The following is a 21,888-nucleotide window of genomic DNA, read 5'->3' as shown; positions in this document are numbered from 1 at the left end:
ATAATCTCCAAACAGTCAATCTTTATAATGTGTACTTGTTGTGTCTTCAATAGAGATACAACTTCTGAACTGCCCTTTCTGTACATTGCTTTGTAGTATAAGCTTTTATTCTGAAAAACAAACGTACCGGAAAAGATTCCTCATAGGTGCGGATGCAAAGATGGCGGAAGAGGAAAGCCAGTTTGAAGAATTTGAGCAAATAGACTTTTTAAGAGATAGACATGTACGATTCTTCCAGAGAACACTTCAGGTGTTACCTGAGAGATACGCCTCGCTGGAGACAACCAGGTACATTTACTGGAGTGAAAAACGTCGCTTTAGTTCATGTGTTTTGCTGAAGAACTTGACTAGCATTCAAGCTAGCTGTGGTTCAACGTTTTGAATGTAGGCTAGTGCCAGTTAGCTTAGCGGGCTCGCTGGCATCAGCAATGGCAGTGAAGTTATGACAGATGGGCTGTAACGTCAATAAAGCAGCAAACTAACTGCACGATACCCTGTGAAGCGAATTAGAAAACGTTAGGTTATTCTCGTAAGAATAAAGCTCATTTGAAAGTGAACGTCAAGCAAAATGTAACGTTAATGTGTAAGATGAGCAGGTTCTCATCTCTAAACTTAAAATAGCTCCAGTAAAAGTTGACCGAATTAAACCAACAGCTGACGTTGATTGTTGGCCTACTAGGCTATTTATTTGTAGATGGTATGCTAGGCTTTTGAATTAGATTGCTATCTGCTTTCTTTCCAGGTTAACGATCATATTTTTTGCCCTGTCTGGTCTCGATGTGCTGGACGCTCTGGATGTGATCGATAGGAATACCATGATCGAGTGGATCTACTCGCTACAGGTTCTGCCCACAGAGGACCGTAAGTCTCGCATCTTCTCACGTGTTCACACCGGACTGTAAATAAGATGAGTTTAAAAAAAAAGGTTTGTGGTAAAAGTATTCACTGCCAATACGAACAAGATAACAATGGTTCACACGGAGCAGTAAATCAAAAGGTTGTCCAAGCCACTGTCTTTAACTAAATCATTAATAAGTTATCACCTCCGCCACACAGGACTTCAGAAAGGACTTCATGAGAGCCGTATTGGACAAATTAATGATTTGGGATTTTTCTGACACTATTGACAATACATTCCCGTATTGATTCAGCTTTTGAGAAAGACATAAAATAGAGGCAATCTAGGAGAAACTTCTTTGAGGAATGGATACCAGTGGTACAGAGCTGGCTTAGTAAAGGCACAGGAACAATACTCTTCATCGGTGAGCGGACGCTGTTGGTGGGTTGTGGTGTCACAAACTTCTGATTCTGTCAAATATTTCATATTGTTGGGAGTTTGCCTTCACAGGTCTTCCTCCCCTCACCTGTTCCAACCATACCTCTGTTCATCAGGGAAAGTTGGTCTTTAAATATTGAATCATTTTTTTATTTTCTGTCTCTAACAAGCATCTCTGTGCCATCTGTTTCGATGCCCAGTTAGTTCATTATTCAACAGAAAGCATGTCTGGATAGCCGTGTTTTGATTGGTCTAAATTTTTGCTGCCACCATATGTTTGGTGTCTGGCTGTTTTTCTGTCATTAGCTGAAAATACAGCTCGGGGGGCACTTGAGATTTCCTAATGTGTCATTTCTGTCCCTGAAGCTGTTGTAGGAACCATTTTCCAGAATGTGGTTAGCAGTTTTAGCAAAAAGCGTTTGTTTACAATATTTAGTCCGCTGTTAAACAAAGGGCAAACTGCAACTGCAACATTGTATCATATTAATCCCTGAATCAGAACAAAGCAAACGAACTGAAGGTATGAAAACGCCCTGAAACACTGCAACAAAGTTTCAATAACTTTCAGTTACACAAGGCGCAGCGTCGGAAATACACGAGGGCAAAGGGCAAAACTGTGAAATTTAATTTTGCCCCCGATATCACTAGGAGAGGGGCAAAAAATGCCCCGAACTTTCTAAACGAATAAAAAAAAATGGAGCGCTTCTTCATCAGACCTGTGACTGCGAGACTGCGGTCAACTCAGCAGACACTTAAATGTTAGTGCACCTATATCCTGAAATTCACGGTAAACTCATTCAAACGGAGCAGATCGGGAGCGAGCGAAGGACTTTGAAAGTTACCGGAAAGATTAACGTGAGACAACAGCCTGTTTCTTCAGACGAACATCCGGTTTTCAGAATAAGATGCCAGAATACATATTGCATAATGGAAATTAGATTAAATTAATTATATTCACATTAAGTATAAAACATGCTACCTGCATCTCGTGAGTTAAAGGTAAAATACACCTAAATTGTGCGTGAAGTGTCTTTATTCTTTGATTTGAGGGTTGCTGGAAATGAATAATACCTGACTGACGGTCAATTAAGATATTTTACAAAGTAAAAACTCTGAACTGAATTTGTATCTTCAAATGGCACATTTTAAAAATATTTTATGGTGATATAAAAATGTTTTTCTCAAATATTCCACACAATGACGAATGCATAAGTTCAGGACAAAAATGGGTAATATCACAATATTTGAGGTGCTACAAAAATATTTTTTCTCAATAATTCCATACAATGACTGATATGTAATCAAGGCATCGTTGATTTAATAATTAATAGTTGTTTAGAAAATTTAATAACAACAATAAATAACCAGAAAGAAATAAGAATAAAATTGAATATGATTGTCTGATTTATGTTTGTTTTTTGTTAAAAATCTAAGAAAACACTTTGAATCTGTAGACTACTCCCTAATAGTCTTATTATTGCCATTTGACAACAATTGCTCATATACTGTAAGCCTAAATAAGTATATTTGTTATTTTGAACAAAGGTTAAATGTTATTTCACAAGTTTCAAAAAGTGCTCCCAATTGCAAAAATTGCCCCCAAAAAAATATGTAAATTTCCTACCCTGACAAGGCATCACTTTTAAAGAGCAATAAGGATGGTGAGCACACACGCACAGACTCTGAGGCAGATTGCATCACATTTAATTTACAATTAACCACACATAGAATGAGACTGCAGTTGTTTTTGGCTGTTTTGTAACTCCTCCAATTTCGATATAAAAAATGTAAGGGGCTTTTGACTTGCACTGGCATGCTTGGTGTTCAGGTGGCGATGTAAATAAGAGTGTTTCAGACAGCTGATAGCCAGAACCTCACTGCACACCACGCACTGTGGCTTTGGGCAATCTGCATTGCCAATCCAAGTGAAGCCCAGACACAGATCCTTTTCATCATGTTTCCTCTTTTTTACCTTGACTCCGCGATGGGCCTATGTGCTCCCGATTTGTCTATGCAATCCCTTCCTCCATCTCATCTTCCTCTGACTCCCGTTCGATTTCTTCTCCCGGTCTCTCCCCAACGCACCGCTCCGTTCCTCTCGCCTCCGATTTCTCTCTCTCGCCACACTTTGGGAATCCCTGTTCTAGAATAAGTGATCATGGCACTTTCATGGAGTGCAACATGATCCATGTTAACCCTTTCAGTCAGAAATAGTCCTTATGATGTGTGACACATTTAAAAATATTGTTCTCAGAGTACTTGGGTTGACATGTTGATGCATTTTGTTTACTTTGTTGATGACATTTTGTTAATTAGGTTCTGCTGTATTCAATGTTCCTCCCATGGCCTGTAGATGGCAGTAGTACACTTTATTTTTAGCCAGCGGAGCATCTTTGCAGCACCTTCTGGAGGGTCAATATGGACAGATAGAGACCTGCTTTGTGAGACAGTAAAACAGAGTAAGGCTTTTGTGTACATCATCATTTCTTACAGCTCCACCTTCTCTTCTCCTGTTCTCTTCCAGAAGCTAACCTTAGTCGTTGTGGTTTTCGCGGATCATCGCATATTGGAATTCCTTATAGCACTAAGGTACTGCCTTGCCCCACACTGTTTTTACACCTCATCCCAAGTTTCACCAGACATTGTATCTTGTATGTAAAATGTAATGTAATCGTCTAAAGATCACACCTTTTGTCTATTTTTTCATTTGCATCAAACCGTCTCAAAATATTTAGGCCATTTCAGTCATTGACTATGTTTATGTACACGCTAATATTCCACTCTTATTCCACATATGACGGTGTTCTGAATTTGATACAGTTTTATGTAATCAACCTCATTCCAAATGAAGCATTTTCCGATTATGAAGTGCCGATAGTCAGGTTTTAGGAGCACCAACACCAACCCTTTTAAAGAAGGTGGTTAAAGGAATGGAAGAGGAAGGCTGAGTTCACACGGTCAAACAAGTCAACCACTGCTGTAAAACTTTGTAAGAATGTCATTTTGAGGGCTGCATGTAAACGGGGATATTAATGGAATGTTTATTGTCATTATTCATGTCAACAACTTAAGTAGGAACATGTCTTTTTCTGAATAAGAGCAAAAAACTAAAAATCTTGGGTATTGTAGTCGTTATTGTACCAATCTGTTGTTTTACATCGGGGGCTGTGGGCCATTTCCAGTTGTGTTTGCATCATCTCAGCAGCTGTATTATTGCCAGTCATTGTGTTGGATGTGTTTGTCACATTTGGCCTCACTTATCTATCCCCATGGAGACGTAGTAATGGATGTAATGGCATTGCCAGCCTGAGTCATTTCCCCAAAAAGGTCCATTTGAGCTGTCTGTAGATAGCAAAACAGTCTTTTCATTGTTTTTGAACAGCTTCTTTTTCTCCTCCTATAATCTCTAGATTTGTTTTCTTTCTCCATTGTATGAATAATATATAATTTTGATATTTTCTCTTAAGGGTCCAGGCGTGCTCCATCCATATGACAGTGGCCATGTAGCCATGACCTACACTGGGCTGTGCTCGCTGCTAATACTCGGAGACGACCTGAGCCGGGTGAACAAACAGGCCTGTCTGGCTGGTCTCAGAGCTCTGCAGCTGGAGGACGGCAGGTCGGTGTTGACACACACACACACACACACACACACACTCTCTCTCACTTACCAACGCACACATTTGCATATTTTCCACCGTGATCTCCGCTGGCACTTTCACTCTGACTCAAATATGCCCGAGGTCATGTGAACACCAGCAGTCTTAATGCGGACTGACATCAACTCACGTTTGGTCCTACAACAGTAGTTGCTTTGTTCACGCACACACACACACGCACACACATCGTGTATAACTTGTCTGGCAGATAACACTATCTTCCCACATAAGTATATCTCAGTTAACCCTTAAGCAATTTCAGCTGACAGGTTTTTTTATAACAAGACATAACAAGCATTATAATAAATGCTGCAAATTCGGAACATAGACATTCAGCTCATTTTCAACTGTTTGTGTAACTCTCCTGTCTTTGTGTCTCTCTGTGTCTTCTTGCTTCCAGTTTCTACGCAGTGCCAGAGGGAAGTGAAAATGACATACGGTTTATCTACTGTGCCACCAGTATCTGTTACATCCTGGATGACTGGTCAGGCATGGACAGCCAAAAGGCCATCGAGTACATCAGAGGAAGTTTGGTGAGTAGATGTTAAAAACATGGAACGAGGCATTAGACTGTGGGGAGAATAAGGAAGTCTTTGGTGCAACCTCTGTTCTGCAGTGTCTCTACACTCTACTGGGGATAATCATGGTTTAAAAGCTGGACCAGAGGGTTTCTTTCACCTCGCAGGGAGCAACATGTTTCAATTTTACGATGTGTCTCCTGAGTGATATCTTTGTCAGATTGACTGATGTGTAACTCAACCCTTTCTTTAGCCTCGGTGTTAGTATCAGACGTGGGTTCGACACATCAATGCGGTCTGTGTGAGGTCTTGTGTTGATGCCCGTCATCTCAGTCTCTTGTACGACTCAACAGAACAGAGATGTTCCCATTCACCTCCAAACTCCAGCTTGTTTTCAGTTCAAGACATTTAACACAAGAGTGTGTCTTTATTGTGGGCAGGGTGTGTATGACTTTTATATCTTTCTCACACAGACGAGAGGGAGGGAGGGAGGGAGTGTTCTCTGTTAATTAGTTACACAGATAGCTGTGATTCATGTCTGAAGAGGTATATTTATCCACTGGCTGGTGGGTAAATTCCCAAATGTCTGTGGCAATGCAAGTTAGTTGTTGGTGACTAAGTATACAGAAGCCAGCAGATGATGATCGCTGGTTTTGTGTTGAAAATCCCTTAAACAGCAGCTAAGTTTACCAGCCACACGGATGATATTTGGATGGCGCCAGGTGTCCGTTTACCAACCTTATTGTTATGGTTCATCTGATCGGACCAGACGGACATGGACTCAACCTTGTTAGTTTCCCAAGTGACCATCTGTTGATGAACTTGTGTATGTTAGTGGGAACCACTGCTTATGATCGGCAGTTGTTTCTCAGAAACATTGCTTTGAAATAATGTTGTTTTAAAGTGTTCAACGTTTGCAGGTTGATGAGACCTTATTCCTTAACAATAACCAGGTCCTCACGTGGAGTCCCAAAGCTAGTTCATGGAGCGTGCTCATTTCTAGCCGCTTTGTTGCATGAAAAAAAGTCGTTTTAGACTGAAATACAAGTAAAACCCATCTAAGGCCGTTACCACTCCTTACGCAGCCTTTTAAACACTTTGAGTCAAATGAAAGAATACGTGTGAGTATTTCTCATGTTGAGAATGACGCATCACATTTGAGCCGCTCAGCAGTCTACAAAGCCCGTTCAAGCAGCCGGGAATGCCTCACTATTTAATGCTTTTAAAAGATCGCTTGACTGTGAACGAACACATGGAATAAAGCCTTTTCGTGACTGATGAAATATTGCTTTTAATTGAATGTCTCTTCATTTTCCTCTTCACAGTCATACGACAGTGGGTTTGGCCAGGGAGCTGGGCGGGAGTCGCATGGTGAGTACGATCATCGTGTAATGACCTATACTTAATCACGCATGTCAAAAAAATGTCAGTTTGAAAGCTGAACGCACATCCGTGGGTGATCTCGTGAGTCAGAAAGGAGGGTAGGCGTGTATTTGGCAGCCCCCCGATTTAAAACAGAAATCATCAGGGTTCATGTCGGATCAAACGGTTTGTGGGTGCGTTGGCGGTGTAGTAGCAGAGGGCATGGAAGTGGCTGATGGGAGTAACTGGTTTAAAGGATTAGCCATTAAAATCCATCTCTGTAGAATACATTGTCCTCATTAATCTCCCCCCACCCCCCCACCCCCACACACTCAAATTAAACCTTATTATTCTGACACAAAGGCCTTCATCCTACACACACACACACACACACACACTTAAGAGCACTGCTTGGAGCATATCCATCGTCACCTTCATAGACATATTTCATGAATTCAATCTACATTTAAATCAAACCGTTTGAAGGCGCTGATCCTCGTGCATCTGGGTAATTTCCCTCCTTGTGATGAATTCAACTTGTGTGATTACAGTCTTCATTGAGACTCGGCTGAGCCAGCTCTCTGTCTGAGGGCTGATTACACATCAGTAGAGATAGACAGTAGATGCCCATTACCCATCCATCCTTGAAGTGTGCGTTTGTTCAGCGCCAAGACCTCCCGCACTGTTTCCACAGACTGTTCTGTAGATGATTATGTTTTAGGCTACTGTGTAGCTCAATATGTGACACGTGGTATTACAGGAACTATGTGCCAGGGTAACAAATTAACTTCCTCCACGTGTTCAGTGTGTTTGGCTTTTATCTCACTGCTTCCTCTCTGTTTCCAGCGTTTTCTTCATCTTTAGGCTATGCTCTCTTGTTTTCTGAAGGAAAATATTCAAGTTCCGATTATCCCAAAACCTGCTGTTAGAATGAATAGTTCTGGATTCCCCACAGTTTGATTCAGATTCATGCCCTCCCAACCATCTTCCTGCGCCTCCAGCAGGTAGTGAGCGAGACGCGTTTTGATTAGAGGCGAGTGTTACACGTCGGCAGATTTACACCCCTGACTCGAAACGCTTCGACCCGCCGTCCCCGTGTTTCTCTCCATCGCACATGAGCACACAAACAAACGCAGATGAGCAGCCTGGGATGGTGGTGACTAGTTAAAGGCTGGACAATCATGAAAGCAGCTGACAGTTGGGTTATAGAAAGGGATGGATAGCCATCGTCATCAATCGATGAACACACTCATGCTTGTATGACTCGAGCTGTAATGAGACTCTGCATTCATTTATCAGTTGTAAGTTTTCCATTATTGTGCAGAAAAAGTATAAAATAGCAGCCATTTTCCTCACTAGCACGCATTTCTTTATATTCATACGAAACACAAGTTAGCTCCACATTTTGAAAACTGCCACTTCTAAGGAAAGGTGTTCAGTGAGAGTCGCTGCATGCTATGAAATATCTGGCAGCCCACACACAGACACGCCCTCTGTTTTTACTGCAGTGCAGCTGTACTCAACTCGTTGTCTGTCATCAAAACATGTCTAATTAATGGGGTTCATTTGTGTACTGAATCGTCCTAATCCACTGTCTGTGTGTCATGCACCTGCGTGTCCAGGTGGCTGGACGTACTGCGCCATAGCCTCTCTGTGTCTAATGGGTCGACTGGAAGAGGTGCTGAGTCAGCGGGAGCTGGACCGGATCCGGCGCTGGTGTATCATGAGGCAGCAGAGCGGCTTCCACGGTCGCCCCAACAAACCTGTAGACACATGCTACTCCTTTTGGGTGGGAGCTACGCTAGAGGTACGGACCGGTGTATCAGACGCACCTACACACTCCTGCAGGCATTAACATGTTCAGTGTATTTAAGTATTTCACCTCAGACCTCTTTCACCATTTTCTCATGAGAGAGAAGAGACATGAGGCCTTTTTTAAAAAGCACAGTATATACTCACACTGTCGAAACAACTGGGTTAATCACACACGCACACACACACACACACAAACACACACACGCGCAAACATGTTGCAGGAAAGCTGTGAATTTCTGGGTCAAAACTGCCAGAGGGAACAAATGCGCAAACAATATATTTGGCAAAAGTGCTGTATGATCAACATTAAGGCCTGATGTTTTCTTCACTAGTGTCTGTAGATGGAGATTGCAGTAATCCACCTTCTTGAAATCAAATGCAATGACACGAGCATGATCTCACTCTGCAAACACAACACGCTCTGCATCTTTAGAATTGAAAATGTATTTTTAACTACCAGAAACAGCCAGTCTATGATTTTTATAGGATTTATTTGACTAGTTATTATTTTTGTAAAACTTCTCTCTTCTTCATCTCTCACGGTTGTCCCCTCCCTCCCTGCTCTCCCAGCTCTTAGACGTGTTCCAGTATACAAACTTTGACAAGAACAGGAGCTTCATCCTGTCCACACAGGACCGGTTGGTGGGAGGATTCGCCAAGTGGCCTGACAGCCATCCAGGTAAATGCTCTGACTTGCACAGGTTGCTATTACAGTGACATCCAGCCGTCAACAGACAGAATAAACCTGGAGGAGTAGACTGGAGGGATTGAATGTGGTGGAAACACAAATAGAGACTATAAAGGGGTTGCTGTCCAACATGGTGTTGCTGTTTTATTTCTCAGTAGCTTCAAAGATCTCTCGTCAGGGACAATATGATAATGGAACTTTCTTTTCTTGTTGTCTCTGTGGGCTGAACAGTTTGTACCCGGCCCTCCACAGGTGCAGAGAGGTCCGGGTGGAGTTGTGGTCGGCAGTTTTACTTGCGATCAATGGAAAAGCTCTTGTAACCCTAAACGTCAATGGTGCACATGTTGTGTGTCTGTGTGTTCTTACTCGCCCTTGTAATGTGTAATTGATGAGGCGATTGTTCATAAATAGCTCGAGGACGTAAGAGATCGAGAGATCACATTACAGGGAACAGGCAGGAAAGATCGGCTGGAAGAAACAATGAGGCGAGACACGGGCTGTATTGACAAAGCCTCGTAAATGTGCAGGATCTGGTCTGGGAAGACTGGAATGTAACAATAACGGAGAACAAAGGAGGGTTCTGTGTGTTTTAAGCAGGACCGGACCAAATATAGCAAACATTTCAGACTGCTTGCTTCAGTGTCGCTCCTCAAGAAGACATCAGGTCGTCGTCATCATCAGTCTGATGTTTCATGTTAGGAACAGTTGGTATTATGTAGCGACACAGTGGTTATTAATAACAATTAATAATAATTTCACCCCAAATTGATTGAATTGATGAAAATAGAAAATGCTTCTATGTGGAAAATCCATTATGTGATCAACAGTATTAGATGATGCAGCGTGCACAGCTTGCTCCTGTTCTGTTGAAGCGACCCCTGCCCTCTGAAAAGAACAGCATCGTTTGACAAAACTCATGGAGGAAAGAGTTATCTTGATCAAAAGGCAGCTGTTTACGGGGAAAATATGTTCTAAAGACCCACTTTACCTCAGCTGCTCATCACCAAACCGCAGACAGACTCAGTTAGTGGCAAGTTGATGAACATAGAGGAGCAATTAAAGAAAGCCGACTCCAAACGAGTGAACGTTTTAATTGTTGGATGTGAAAATAAGCTAACAAGTTCACCATATCGACTTAAAAGGTGATGATCTGTCAACATTGTGTTCGCAGGTTGTTTCCCGCTGCCCCCAAGTGGCTAAAAAAAAGGGACAAAGGGGCACTATCCCATTACTGTTATCAGACAGCCTCCTCCTCTGTACTGGTTGACTCTGTTAATCCAACTATGAAGTTCTGTTTTTAAAGCTTGATATTCTCGTGGCCATTACTCTCAAGTACAGCTGGGAAATAATTCAGTTATAGCGTTCTGTCACCGACTCTGTGTAATGATATCGTGGTCTTACTTTAATGTTCCGCAAACTTCAGTTGTGTAATTTACTTACTTTGTACAAGCTGTACATTATCTCATGTCATTTTTTTATACAGTTGCCCTTTATCACAATTTGTGTATATGTGTGTGTGTATGTATGTATGTGTGTGTGTATATATGTATGTATGTATATGTATATATAAACCTTGGACTAATGCCGACGTTCCTCTTCCATGCAACCTTGAGTTTGAGTCCTGGTTGAAGCTGCTGATGTTGCTTTGATTGATTCTGATGTCTGTGTCCAATCATCTGTCTCTTAATTATAATTCAATTACTGGTCCATTAACTGGACCGTACAGCCTTTACTCTGGTCCCAGAGGAGGTAAAGGGCCACGGGGCCGACCTGTATGCATTATTTACGTCTTCTTAAAAGGAGCCGTACAGCAAAGACGATGCTTCTGCACAATGTAATTTTTCACGTGAAATGAGGTTATTGTTTATTGATTCGGCATCGGTCACGAGGAGTGAGGTGACAAACGCTGTCGTCCTCTTGGCTCCGATCACGTCTCAGGCCCTGTCACATGCAGGTGCTTCTGCTGTGATGCACGTTACCGTCTCTGACCTAGTTTTCTTTCTCTCACTCTTCCATCCCTCACTATGCTCCCCATTTCTTCCCCTTTCTCCCCCCCCCCCCCCCTTCTCCGTTTCCTTTCCACCAGACCCTCTCCACGCCTACTTAGGGCTGTGTGGGTTGTCTCTGATCGGGGAGCCCGGTTTGAGGAAGGTCCACCCAGCTCTTAACATCACCCAGAGAGCCTTTCGGCACGTGCAGCAGCTGCAGCAGACATGGAGGGACAGCGCCGGCAGCTGTAGCAGACAGCACTGACAGCAGGAAGGTCCACCGCTCTGTTTCTGAACAGGTTCAGTAATCAGGAACATCTAACCCTCGTCGGTCAAAGGCAATTGGACTTGGACTTTTGCTGTGTGTCTTGAAGACGTTTGGCCGCCCATCTAAAGAGACCTCTTAATTACAGCAATCAGGACGCTTGTTAAGTCCCCAGTTACACAGTAGTAACTTAGGGGAGCTCATTTTAAGTCCATCTACGGTGACTTTTGTGTTAAGCAATATACACCACACTTTTCTTTTTTCTTTTCTTTTTTTTGCTGCCTTTTATGATTAGACGAGTAAATAACATTGTGGTGATGAAATTATGTGCCAGAAAGTCAAATTTGAGTCACTGGAGATGCCTCAGATGCCTCAGTTTCGCGTACTTTTTTTTTCAAATGCAGTTTGGGAGCCTTCCTGCACCTCCTCATAGTAAACTAACCCAATCTGCTGTAAACCTTCCACGGAGTGAATGCTAGTCACTGAGACCCGAGGAGGGCTGTGTCTTTAAATGGTTCTGCAGTAACTGGTGGCTTCGGTAGCTGAACGGTTTTGAGTGGGCTGGTGCAATTGTTTTGTGAATCGAGTAGATACGAGTTTGCCATCGCTGTATAGTGTCCATGTGTATTGCAAAGATGTCATGAATGAGTTCCTCATTTTTGTTTACAAACCAGTATGAGCCCAATGGAGGCTTTCTTTTAGATTTACCAACCAACCCTACATCCTCAGACGAAGAAACACCCCAAGGCCCTGTTCTCCTGATACAGTATTTTTTATTTTTTTAGCCTCTGTGCCCCTCGAACATCTCCATCCTCACGTTGCTCTTGAACCTCTTCAAAGCCTCGAGCTCTCCGGTCCCAAAGGTGATAGCAGCCTGGCAGGGAAAGCTCACTTCAGGTCCCTGTAGTTCCACCACTACAGGCTCTGTTTAGTGCTCCCAGGAGATGTAAATGATCATAGATCTGCTTGGGCAGCCAACAACCGCCCCAACAGGCAAATCGATGATGAAAGAAAGAAATAAAAAAAAACTGGTAGAAAAAAGCAATTTTCAAGAGGCTTATAGAAAAACCGATTGGGCCTAAAGAAAGGGCATAATCCCGTCTTTCCTACAAGGTAGTAGCTTTCAATTTCAGCATCCCCCGACTCCTGAACCCTGAACTGATCCGGGCTACCCTCCTTCACCAGCCTCATGCTCCCTGTAAGGCACTAGCCAGCCTGAAATCAATGGGAGAAAGATGAGACGGTGGCATCGTGACTTGGGGGGAGATGTATTCTTTTGAACAGCGCTGGGAATTGACATCTTATGTTCAGAACAGAAAGGACGCAGGGCAAAAACAAAGAACAATGCACAGGAGCAGAATGTGCCTCAGAGAGTCCGGTTACAGAAGCAACTGTTCACCAACACCACGCATTCCTTCGAGTCCTAAATTGCCACCTGCATCTCGCGATGGACCCTTCCAGCCTTCTTGCTCTTGAGCTCAGCTACATGTTGGAAATGTATCGTTTTTTAAATCCTAAAAAGATCCTAAAACGGTGACAGATTCTGGGTTCAGCTGCTCCTCTTGTCTTCTCCATCACATGACTGCTCTGTTTCCCACAGAGCGACATTTCCTGCTCCACAGGTTCCTCCAGCCCCCCCCCTGCTGAAGCCACACCCGTTCATTATAAGATGTTCAGCACCAGTTCTGACTGGATACCTAAAATATACATCGCCTCTTTGGTTTTTCCTTCCGCCGTCTAAAATGAAGTTGTACTACTTGGCCTCGTCTCCTTCCTCAACAAGTTGCCTTTTTTTCCCCCAGACTTTGAAACGGAGCAGGCAGATGGAAGAAAGGAGATAGGATGAGAGGTGAATGAATAAATAAATAAATAAATAAATAATCTGACCCATCTATTATTAAAAGTGGACTGTCGGAGGCTGGAATCTCCTCTCTCAACCCAAACCCCCCCCCCCCCCCCCCAGTGTTGTACAGCCTTATTTTGGTGCACACTCTGTTGCTTGATGTTGCTGTATTGTTTGGTGTTTCTGTTTTGCCAAAGTCAATGAGCTTTGCTGCAGTTGCTCTTGCCATTTGTTTTGTTTTTTTTAGAAACATTTTGTTCGTTGCCATCAAATATTTTCACTTTTGGGAAAGGCGAGCTATGTCTTTCATTGCACCTCATGAATTGAGCCTCAGATACACAAATAATGTTACAAAACAAGCTCAATAAAAATAGCTTCTGAATTATTCACCTTATAATATTCTGGTGTCAATCTTTTTGTGTAATTTAGTTGATGTTGGGTCCTGAAACACAAAATGCACTGAAACGGAGCGGCCGTGTCTCAGCTTCCACTGCTCTACTTCCTCCTTCGGCTGCTGGGTTCAGTCACACGGCTCCACCACTATCTCCAACCCGACTCTGAAATGTGCCTCATGTAGCATTGTTTTGGGTCAGCGCTTTCTGAATGCTCTCCTCTTCCCTTTTTCAGATTTCGCTACATGCACAGCATGCTTAAATTGGGCTTAGCTCGGCTGTTCTTACCAAGACGGGCACTGAATTAACAAGTCTCTGCTGGAGGGGATGGAGGAAAGGTGTTTCTAAAACCCTGGGAAATGGAGCACGTACTCTGTAAACAGTTTTTTCCTCCTCCCATCTTTTGTAGAGTTCACTCATTCAGTCAGACATAAACTGAGTGGCGGAGGTCGTTTCTCCAGAATCTGACTTTGTCCCTTCGTGTCTGACCGATGGTGTCTTTCCAGAAGGAGGGAGGAATTCATTGAGACCCGTAAATGCTTACCCCGACCTTAAGAGAGGATGGATGACTGTTTGTTGCTCTATTTTTAACTTCAGACGACAACTGGTAAGCATTTTGCCTCAATGGCCTTTCATTCTTCTTCCTACGTGGATGAGTATAAGAGCAGCACAGTCTGATTTAAATTTTTTTTATTTTGCTAGGTCAGTGACAAAGACATAATTAAAAGCATTGGGGGAAGGGGAGTGCTGCTGGATACAGGATACACATGCAAACACACACACAGTCCACTTGGGAGATGCATAGCACAGTCACAGACTTCACTGTTGGCACTGATGAGGTAATCAGATACAAGCAAATGTGGCTAGTGGTGCTTGTATCTAATCTGAATGTAAAGGTTGATAAACATTTAAACGGTAGTTAATCACACATGGTTTGTTTTAAGTTTAGGAATCAATTAAAAAAACAAAGGAGGAATAAGGTTTGAAATGTCTTTTTCTTCCACAATGAATACAGCCCAACCCAGATCACAACTCTCAGGAGATGCTCCCGTGACAGCCAGCCACAGCTGTGGTTCTATGGTCCCCTGTTCAACAGACAACTTACACCTGGGTGGCACCACACTTCCCTACGAGACATGTAACCTGATATTGCCACCACAAGTGAGGCTGAAGAAAACCCAAGTTAAAATCTGGTTTCGTAAACATTGATGACTCCGATGTTCTGCCGTTCACTGCAGAGAAAACTGATGCTCTCATGATTGACTTGAGTGGAGCTGTATACAAACACACTGTTTACCGTTTTGCATCATGTGACAGGAATGACTCATTTTCAATGATCCACACGCCCCTGGGTGGACGTGCTTACACAACGGCGTGCTTGCTCTGTAGTTATTTAACTTGAATCAATTCTGCTTAGTGAAACGCACCAATCAATACATTTGATTAATCATTTCCGTGGAGGGCACTGTGGGTCAGTTATGTAGCTTTTTTTATGGGGCAGTCAAGTGTCATCTCCACACACACGTACTCATGAGCACTGCTCTGATCTTTGCCCCAAGAGGCCATAAAAGACATGCATACCACCACTGTAGTGCTGCACTTGACCTGTGAGCCAAATGATAGGTTAGTGAGGCCGCCTTTATACAGGGTTGAGTTGTTTTCAAGGACAGGCTTGTTCATGAAATCTGGTAACAACATTCTTGGTTCCCAGATGATGAATCCTAATCACTTTGGTAATCTCCTGCCCTTTCCCCTCGTGCCGCCATGAGGATCTCATGGTAAACATCAGCATGTTAAAAGTAGAGCCTCACAGAGCTGCTAGCATGTAGACACAACCTGGCAACCCAAGACTGGTTCTTATTGATGACTTATAACTGATGTATAAAGCATGAAAGCCATATGCAACCATTTATAACACCTTTACACATGCAGGATGAGATCCCTTAGGTGTAATAACGGTCATTATAAGATTTCCCATCTCACCATATGGATGACGGCTTTTTCCAAAATGAAACCAAATTGCTCCACTGCAGTAAACCGTGATTACATCAGTGCTTTTGGAAACAGTGGTCAGTTAGTCGATGAGTTATTAGTTTTCTCATGCACCGTTTGCTCCGTCAGGGCAGTCTGCCCGTTTGCCCCCCCCCCCCCCCCCTGCACATGCTCAATGGGGTGGAATATGTCTGCATGAAGCCATGCGGCCATCTGGTGACGCGGAACAAGTGGCATTGCCTGAAAAAAAAAACTTAATCCGGCCTCGCACAACAGTCGCCTCACATTCCGGATCGTGCGTGAAATATAGGTCTCTATTGGAGTCTTTCATGATATAATCAATCCGCCCAAATACTGATATGAGACTCACGAGCTGCAGTCACATATTTGGGTCGCAATGAGCAGAAATCAGCCCATACAAAACAATATATGCACACTTGAGCGCGCTGCCAGCCATGCGTAAATGCCCAATTTAACAGAATGCGGCACTGACAGATTTGAGACCCCCCGCCCCTTTAATCTTCAATCTGAGATAATCATGATTATTTACAAGTGATAAAAACGGATTGATGTATGACAGAGCGCGAGGATCACAAAGAGCTCTGTGAGCGGGGACATCGGCGCTGAGGGATGATGTAGAGAGAGAAGGAGGGAGACGGTACAGTGGAGCCTACGAGGAGAGGGGGGCGGGGTTTTCCCTCCAAGATGAGGATAACTAAAATAAAATTGGCTTCTTGCAGCCGGCGCATGTACAGGCTGCTGTAGACTGCACGGACAGACAGCGAGGGAGGGCGGAGAGAGGATGGTGGTGATGAGGTTGCGGTCTGAGGATCTTCTATCTTGGTGTTGTCTCACCTTCCCTGTGAAGCTTTTGATCGTGTTTGTTTAAGCCGCAGCTGCTCTGTGTGTGTGTGTGCGTGTGTGCGCGTGTGTGGTTTTTCTACATTTTCTGTGCGCTGTAACAGCCACCATCATCTGTAGCCATGTCGGACTCTGAGGACATGACGGAGTTCGCCAGCATCGTGGAGCGGATCGAGCGGGGCGAGGTGAGTGTCCTCCGGATGATTTACGGTCCTTCTGACACCACCAGTATGTCTGTCATCATGCTTCCGACAGCAACGGCGCCGCGCCGGCCTGCGGAGCTGTCAGAGGATGGAGAGGGATGTAAAAAAAACCCAGACTACTGCCTATTCTATTCTATTATGTTCTATTCTATTCGTTTTTTATCTTATCAGTATAACACTATATTAATGGATAACACACTATATATTTGACACAACTCAGTGCATTGTAACATTATTAATGCTATTTGTTATTGATGGAATAGCCTACCCACACCTATTCTATTCTATGTCTGTGTAACACCATTTCACGTGTGTGCCTCTTCACTAATCACACTAATACATATTTAGTTCAATTACATTATAGTAACCATTGCTATGTTCATATAATATTAAATAATGTAATACCTCAATAGTTATATTCTACGATATGTTCCTATTGTAATGAGTAGTAATAGTCTATTATATGTTCTATTAGTCTGTGAATGTAGTCTTATCTATCTGTCTGACTGACTATCTGTATCTATATCTATCTATCCTCTTACTGCATTCTATATTGTATCCCTGTGAAATATGTCAGCTGTGTGCAAACCTATATTAATGGCAACACTGTGCAGTTCAGAAGTCTTAATATAATTATATATTTTAGCCTGCCCTGTTTAACTGTTTTTAAATACATTATTAAGCTGCGATAAACCCCCATGACTCTATTCTCACATTGAAAGAAGAGCTGACCCTTTTCTGTAAAAGAATTTCATAGGTTATAGATAGACCTACATCGCTATTCTATTATATTATATATGTCATGGCCTGGTAGCTTGAAGGCGGCTTCTATTCTTAGATGGGGGAAACGTGAACATAAAGAGCTTAATTGGAGGCTTCAGTCGCTGAGTGTGTTGGTAGCTAGCTGCTGCAGGCAGATCACGGGCTCCTGTCAATATGTGGGACACTTGGCAGCAGCTGTGTGGTGAGACGGGGCACTGGGTTACTGAGGTGTGTATCTGCACATGGAGGGGGGGTCTTTACCCATTTCAGACTGACACAATGTGTTGAAATGCATCGCTCCTGCGCACACAATCTGTGACATTCATCCATGCATGAGCTGTGTTTCATGTGTTAAATGAAGAAACAAAGAGCAGACTGCATGCAGTTGAATGGCCAGATATACAGTTATACTGAATTCAGTTTAAAATTGAATCAGGCTTGTCTTGCACAATGGACAACAAGGTTTACTATTATCTCTGTGGTGCCAAATAATCAGAGCTAATAAGCAAAAATGTAGATGATGAGCAAATATAAACACAATATACTGAAAACAGGTTGTGAAAGAAACGTTACTGGGTCTCTTTTAGGCCACAGTAACAAAATATACAACAGCACAACAAGAGACTGTCCACAGACATTATATTCCCTTAAAGGTCCTTTTTCGTTACACCTGCTACATTTCTAATAGCCGTGTGAAACATTTCAGTGGATTTGAGCCAGAGATACATAGTCTGTGGAAATCCAGTTTTCAAATAAAATGTACATAAAGTTTTCACAATTGAATCTTTTGGCCTGAGAATGAAAATAAATAACATACTTTGAAAATGATGCAGAATTCCAAAGAGCCATTAGGAGGTTATAGTATACCCTTGTGTTTTGACTCCCATGGGTCCTATAGGTCCCTACATGCTGCACACAGAACATGCAGGTTAAACACTGCTGTAGCAGATTAAGAATTGTAGACATGGATGGAACCTCTGTTATATCCTCCAGTGGTGCACTGTAAAAAAAATCCTGTGTAATATACGGTAAATTACCGGCAGCTGTGGTTGCCAGAACTTCACCGTAAAAAATAAAGTGAGAATGTATAATACATCACGGTACATCTTTTTGCAACCGTAAATTTCACAGTTGAGAACAGTTTGTTGTTTACGGTAAATTACTATAAAAAACAAGAGATTTCATAAACCTGTGTACGGTAATATGCAATTAAACGGTAAATTACCGGCAGCTGTGGTTGCCAGAACTTCACCGTAAAAAATAAAGTGAGAATGTATAATACATCACGGTACATCTTTTTGCAACCGTAAATTTCACAGTTGAGAACAGTTTGTTGTTTACGGTACATTACTATAAAAAACAAGAGATTTCATAAACCTGTTTACGGTAATATGCAATTAAACGGTAAATTACCGGCAGCTGTGGTTGCCAGAACTTCACCGTAAAAAATAAAGTTAGAACGTATAATACATCACGGTACATCTTTTTGCAACCGTAAATTTCACAGTTGAGAACAGTTTGTTGTTTACGGTAAATTACTATAAAAAACAAGAGATTTCATAAACCTGTGTACGGTAATATGCAATTAAACGGTAAATTACCGGCAGCTGTGGTTGCCAGAACTTCACCGTAAAAAATAAAGTTAGAACGTATAATACATCACGGTACATCTTTTTGCAACCGTAAATTTCACAGTTGAGAACAGTTTTTTGTTTACGGTAAATTACTATAAAAAACAAGAGATTTCATAAACCTGTTTACGGTAATATGCAATTAAACGGTAAATTACCGGCAGCTGTGGTTGCCAGAACTTCACCGTAAAAAATAAAGTTAGAACGTATAATACATCACGGTACATCTTTTTGCAACCGTAAATTTCACAGTTGAGAACAGTTTTTTGTTTACGGTAAATTACTATACAAAACAAGAGATTTCATCAACCTGTTTACGGTAATTAAACGGTAAATTACCGGCAGCTGTGGTTGCCAGAACTTCACCGTAAAAAATAAAGTTAGAACGTATAATACATCACGGTACATATTTTGGCAACCGTAAATTTTTGTGGTAAATAACTTTATAAACAGCAACTATACTGTGAAGCTAATTACAGTTTTTCTCAGTAAAAAAACACAGTACAACTGTATGATACATTACGGCATTTTATTGAAAAATGCAACTTAACGGTAAATTACCGGCAGCTGTGGTTGCCAGAACTTTACCGTAAAAAATATAGTGACAATGTGTAAGAATCACGGTACAAAAATACGGTAGAACGTAATACAATTGGTTGGCATAGATTTCAGTGAACTTCTGATTTTTGTAAATTACAAAGGAAATATCAAGTAAAGCATATTGTAAATCAAGGTACAGACCATCATTGATATACCTTAAGAAACTAACATTCTCTGTGAAAAACAGGTTGAACTGATACAATATATTGTACAATATACTCACAAAGCAGTGTTGAGATCTTGAAGAAACAGCATGTGTCCATATATATTAAGGATAACCATGAATAAACATGAAAGGATTAGCCACTTGCCCTGAGTTGATCAATAGTAATGAGTCACTGAGTCCAGACTTGACTGAAGAAGGCACTCAACATGGTATAGCATCTCACATGGACATGAAGTTCAGGAAGCTGGAACTTGAAGCGTGTATTTTCACCAGTTCTGCTTGAGGACTCGTCTGTTGACCATCAGGTATTGACTGTGGACTGGAATGATCCTCTCTGCACCCAAAAACAGAAACAAAGGCAAAGTTAGATTGATGCAGTGCTTCAACATGATGCCTACACAGAGAAACATTTACTGTCTTAGACTGAGCTCCAATGGCCTAGAAGAAACCAGCACTTTATACTTAATACAAAATAATAACTATCAGGTAGAATGGTAAAAAAAACTACACATTTCAGCAATAAGGCATCATCAGCATGTGTTTAATTTATGTCAACAGGCAGCCTAAATACACAGATGCCTCCAGAAAATACACTGTGTGCACAATTATTAGGCAAGTTTTATTTTTGAGGATTCATTTTATTATTGAACAACTACAGTGCTCTTGGTCAATTCAAAATGTTAATAAACTTCAAACCTGAATATTTAAGAAAGTAAAACAGGTTTTGGCTTTCTTAGGAGAATATCTGTGTGCACAATTATTATGCAACTAAATGAAAAATGTTCCCATCTCACTTGTTTATTTTCATCTGTTAAAGTGAGAATAATAAACAAACTCAAAATTTACAAATAAACGTTATTGATATTTTAAAAAATGTATCTGTTACCAATATAGCCCCCCCCCCTTCTTTTCAATAACAGTAATAAGCCTTCCATTCATGGATTCTGTCACTTTCTTGATCTGTTGACGATCAACCACAGCCTCCCAGGTGGACTGTTTACCTTCACCGTAAATCACCGTAAATCTCCCGTTTAAGAAGGGCCCACAAGTGAAGTTTGAGTTGCCCCTATCACACTGCTTACCTCTAATTAGCCTTGACAAGACTGGTGTCTGAGTCATTGGGTCCAGACTTGACTGAAGACAGGTGGGACAGAGTCTCATACAGACAGGGTATGCTGTTCAGGAAACTGGAACTTTAGGCAGGTGTCATGATTTCTGCTTGAAGACTCACAAGTCAATCTGGTGTTCGCTGTGGGCTAGCATGATCCTCCAGCCAGAAAAAAAGACAACATAGAAAACATTAATACTAACAATAATAATAACAGTAACATCACCAATAATATAACTTTATATAGCACTTACACAGTTGCAAAATGGTTCTCACAGACTTCACACACAAAACAATCAAACTATAAAAACACAAAACATTAAAGAGGGTGAAACAGAACAAACTTACAAAAGGGTAAACAAAGAGTAGGGTTAAAGATTTCATGAAAAGGTCAAGTTACAAATATGATTCATGAATAAGAAATAGCCATAATACGTATGGTATGTCAATAAAGTCAAAATTAATTCACAGTATGTCAAAAAAAGGTTATTGGATTATGCAATGCCGTTTTATGCAGTGCTTAACATCAAGAATACATGCATACACTGTTTGAACATGAAATGGCTACACAGTGCTTACAAAAATAGAAGACCCTAAAGCCTTCTCTTGTTAAATGAACATACATTAAACTTTACAACAACTTACCACTGTTTATCCTTGACAAAACTCGTATGTATCCAATCACAAGGTTAGACTAGTAGGACAGCAAAGAGGGTGATGAGGTCCATCTGAAGTACAACCGCTGATTGTCGTAATCAC

General features: G+C 41.7%; 2 protein-coding genes across 2 annotated transcripts in view; both read left to right on the top strand.

Annotated features, from left to right (window-relative positions):
* The first annotated feature begins 155 nt into the window (after nucleotides 1-155).
* On the top strand, nucleotides 156-13,829 carry pggt1b (protein geranylgeranyltransferase type I, beta subunit). The gene is made up of 9 exons (XM_079269653.1): nucleotides 156-288; nucleotides 743-861; nucleotides 3,801-3,865; nucleotides 4,744-4,895; nucleotides 5,336-5,468; nucleotides 6,779-6,824; nucleotides 8,438-8,622; nucleotides 9,201-9,309; nucleotides 11,405-13,829. Exons 1-9 carry the CDS (start codon nucleotides 161-163, stop codon nucleotides 11,569-11,571), a joined length of 1,104 nt encoding a protein of 367 aa, XP_079125779.1. The 5' UTR covers nucleotides 156-160; the 3' UTR covers nucleotides 11,572-13,829.
* Nucleotides 13,830-16,739: 2,910 nt separating this feature from the next.
* Nucleotides 16,740-21,888, top strand: part of trim36 (tripartite motif containing 36) — a 42,185-nt gene continuing 37,036 nt past the window's right edge. Inside the window, exon 1 of the mRNA XM_079270952.1 lies at nucleotides 16,740-16,844. Within this exon, the coding sequence (XP_079127078.1) occupies nucleotides 16,782-16,844 (63 nt within the window). The 5' untranslated portion in view covers nucleotides 16,740-16,781. The remainder of the gene's footprint in view (nucleotides 16,845-21,888) is intronic.

This window comes from Melanostigma gelatinosum (assembly GCF_949748355.1).
Source record: "Melanostigma gelatinosum genome assembly, chromosome: 6".
In the NCBI taxonomy this organism is placed as follows: Eukaryota; Metazoa; Chordata; class Actinopteri; order Perciformes; family Zoarcidae; genus Melanostigma; species Melanostigma gelatinosum.
Note: the sequence above shows the minus strand (reverse complement) of the source record. Positions and strands in the feature narration are given on the sequence as shown.

Coding starts and splice junctions, on each gene's coding strand:
- pggt1b (XM_079269653.1), top strand. CDS start 161: ATGGCGGAAGAGGAAAGCCAGTTTGAAGAATTTGAGCAAATAGACTTT. Junction 3,866..4,743: donor GAATTCCTTATAGCACTAAG/GTACTGCCTTGC, acceptor TTTTCTCTTAAG/GGTCCAGGCGTGCTCCATCC. Junction 8,623..9,200: donor GGGTGGGAGCTACGCTAGAG/GTACGGACCGGT, acceptor CTGCTCTCCCAG/CTCTTAGACGTGTTCCAGTA.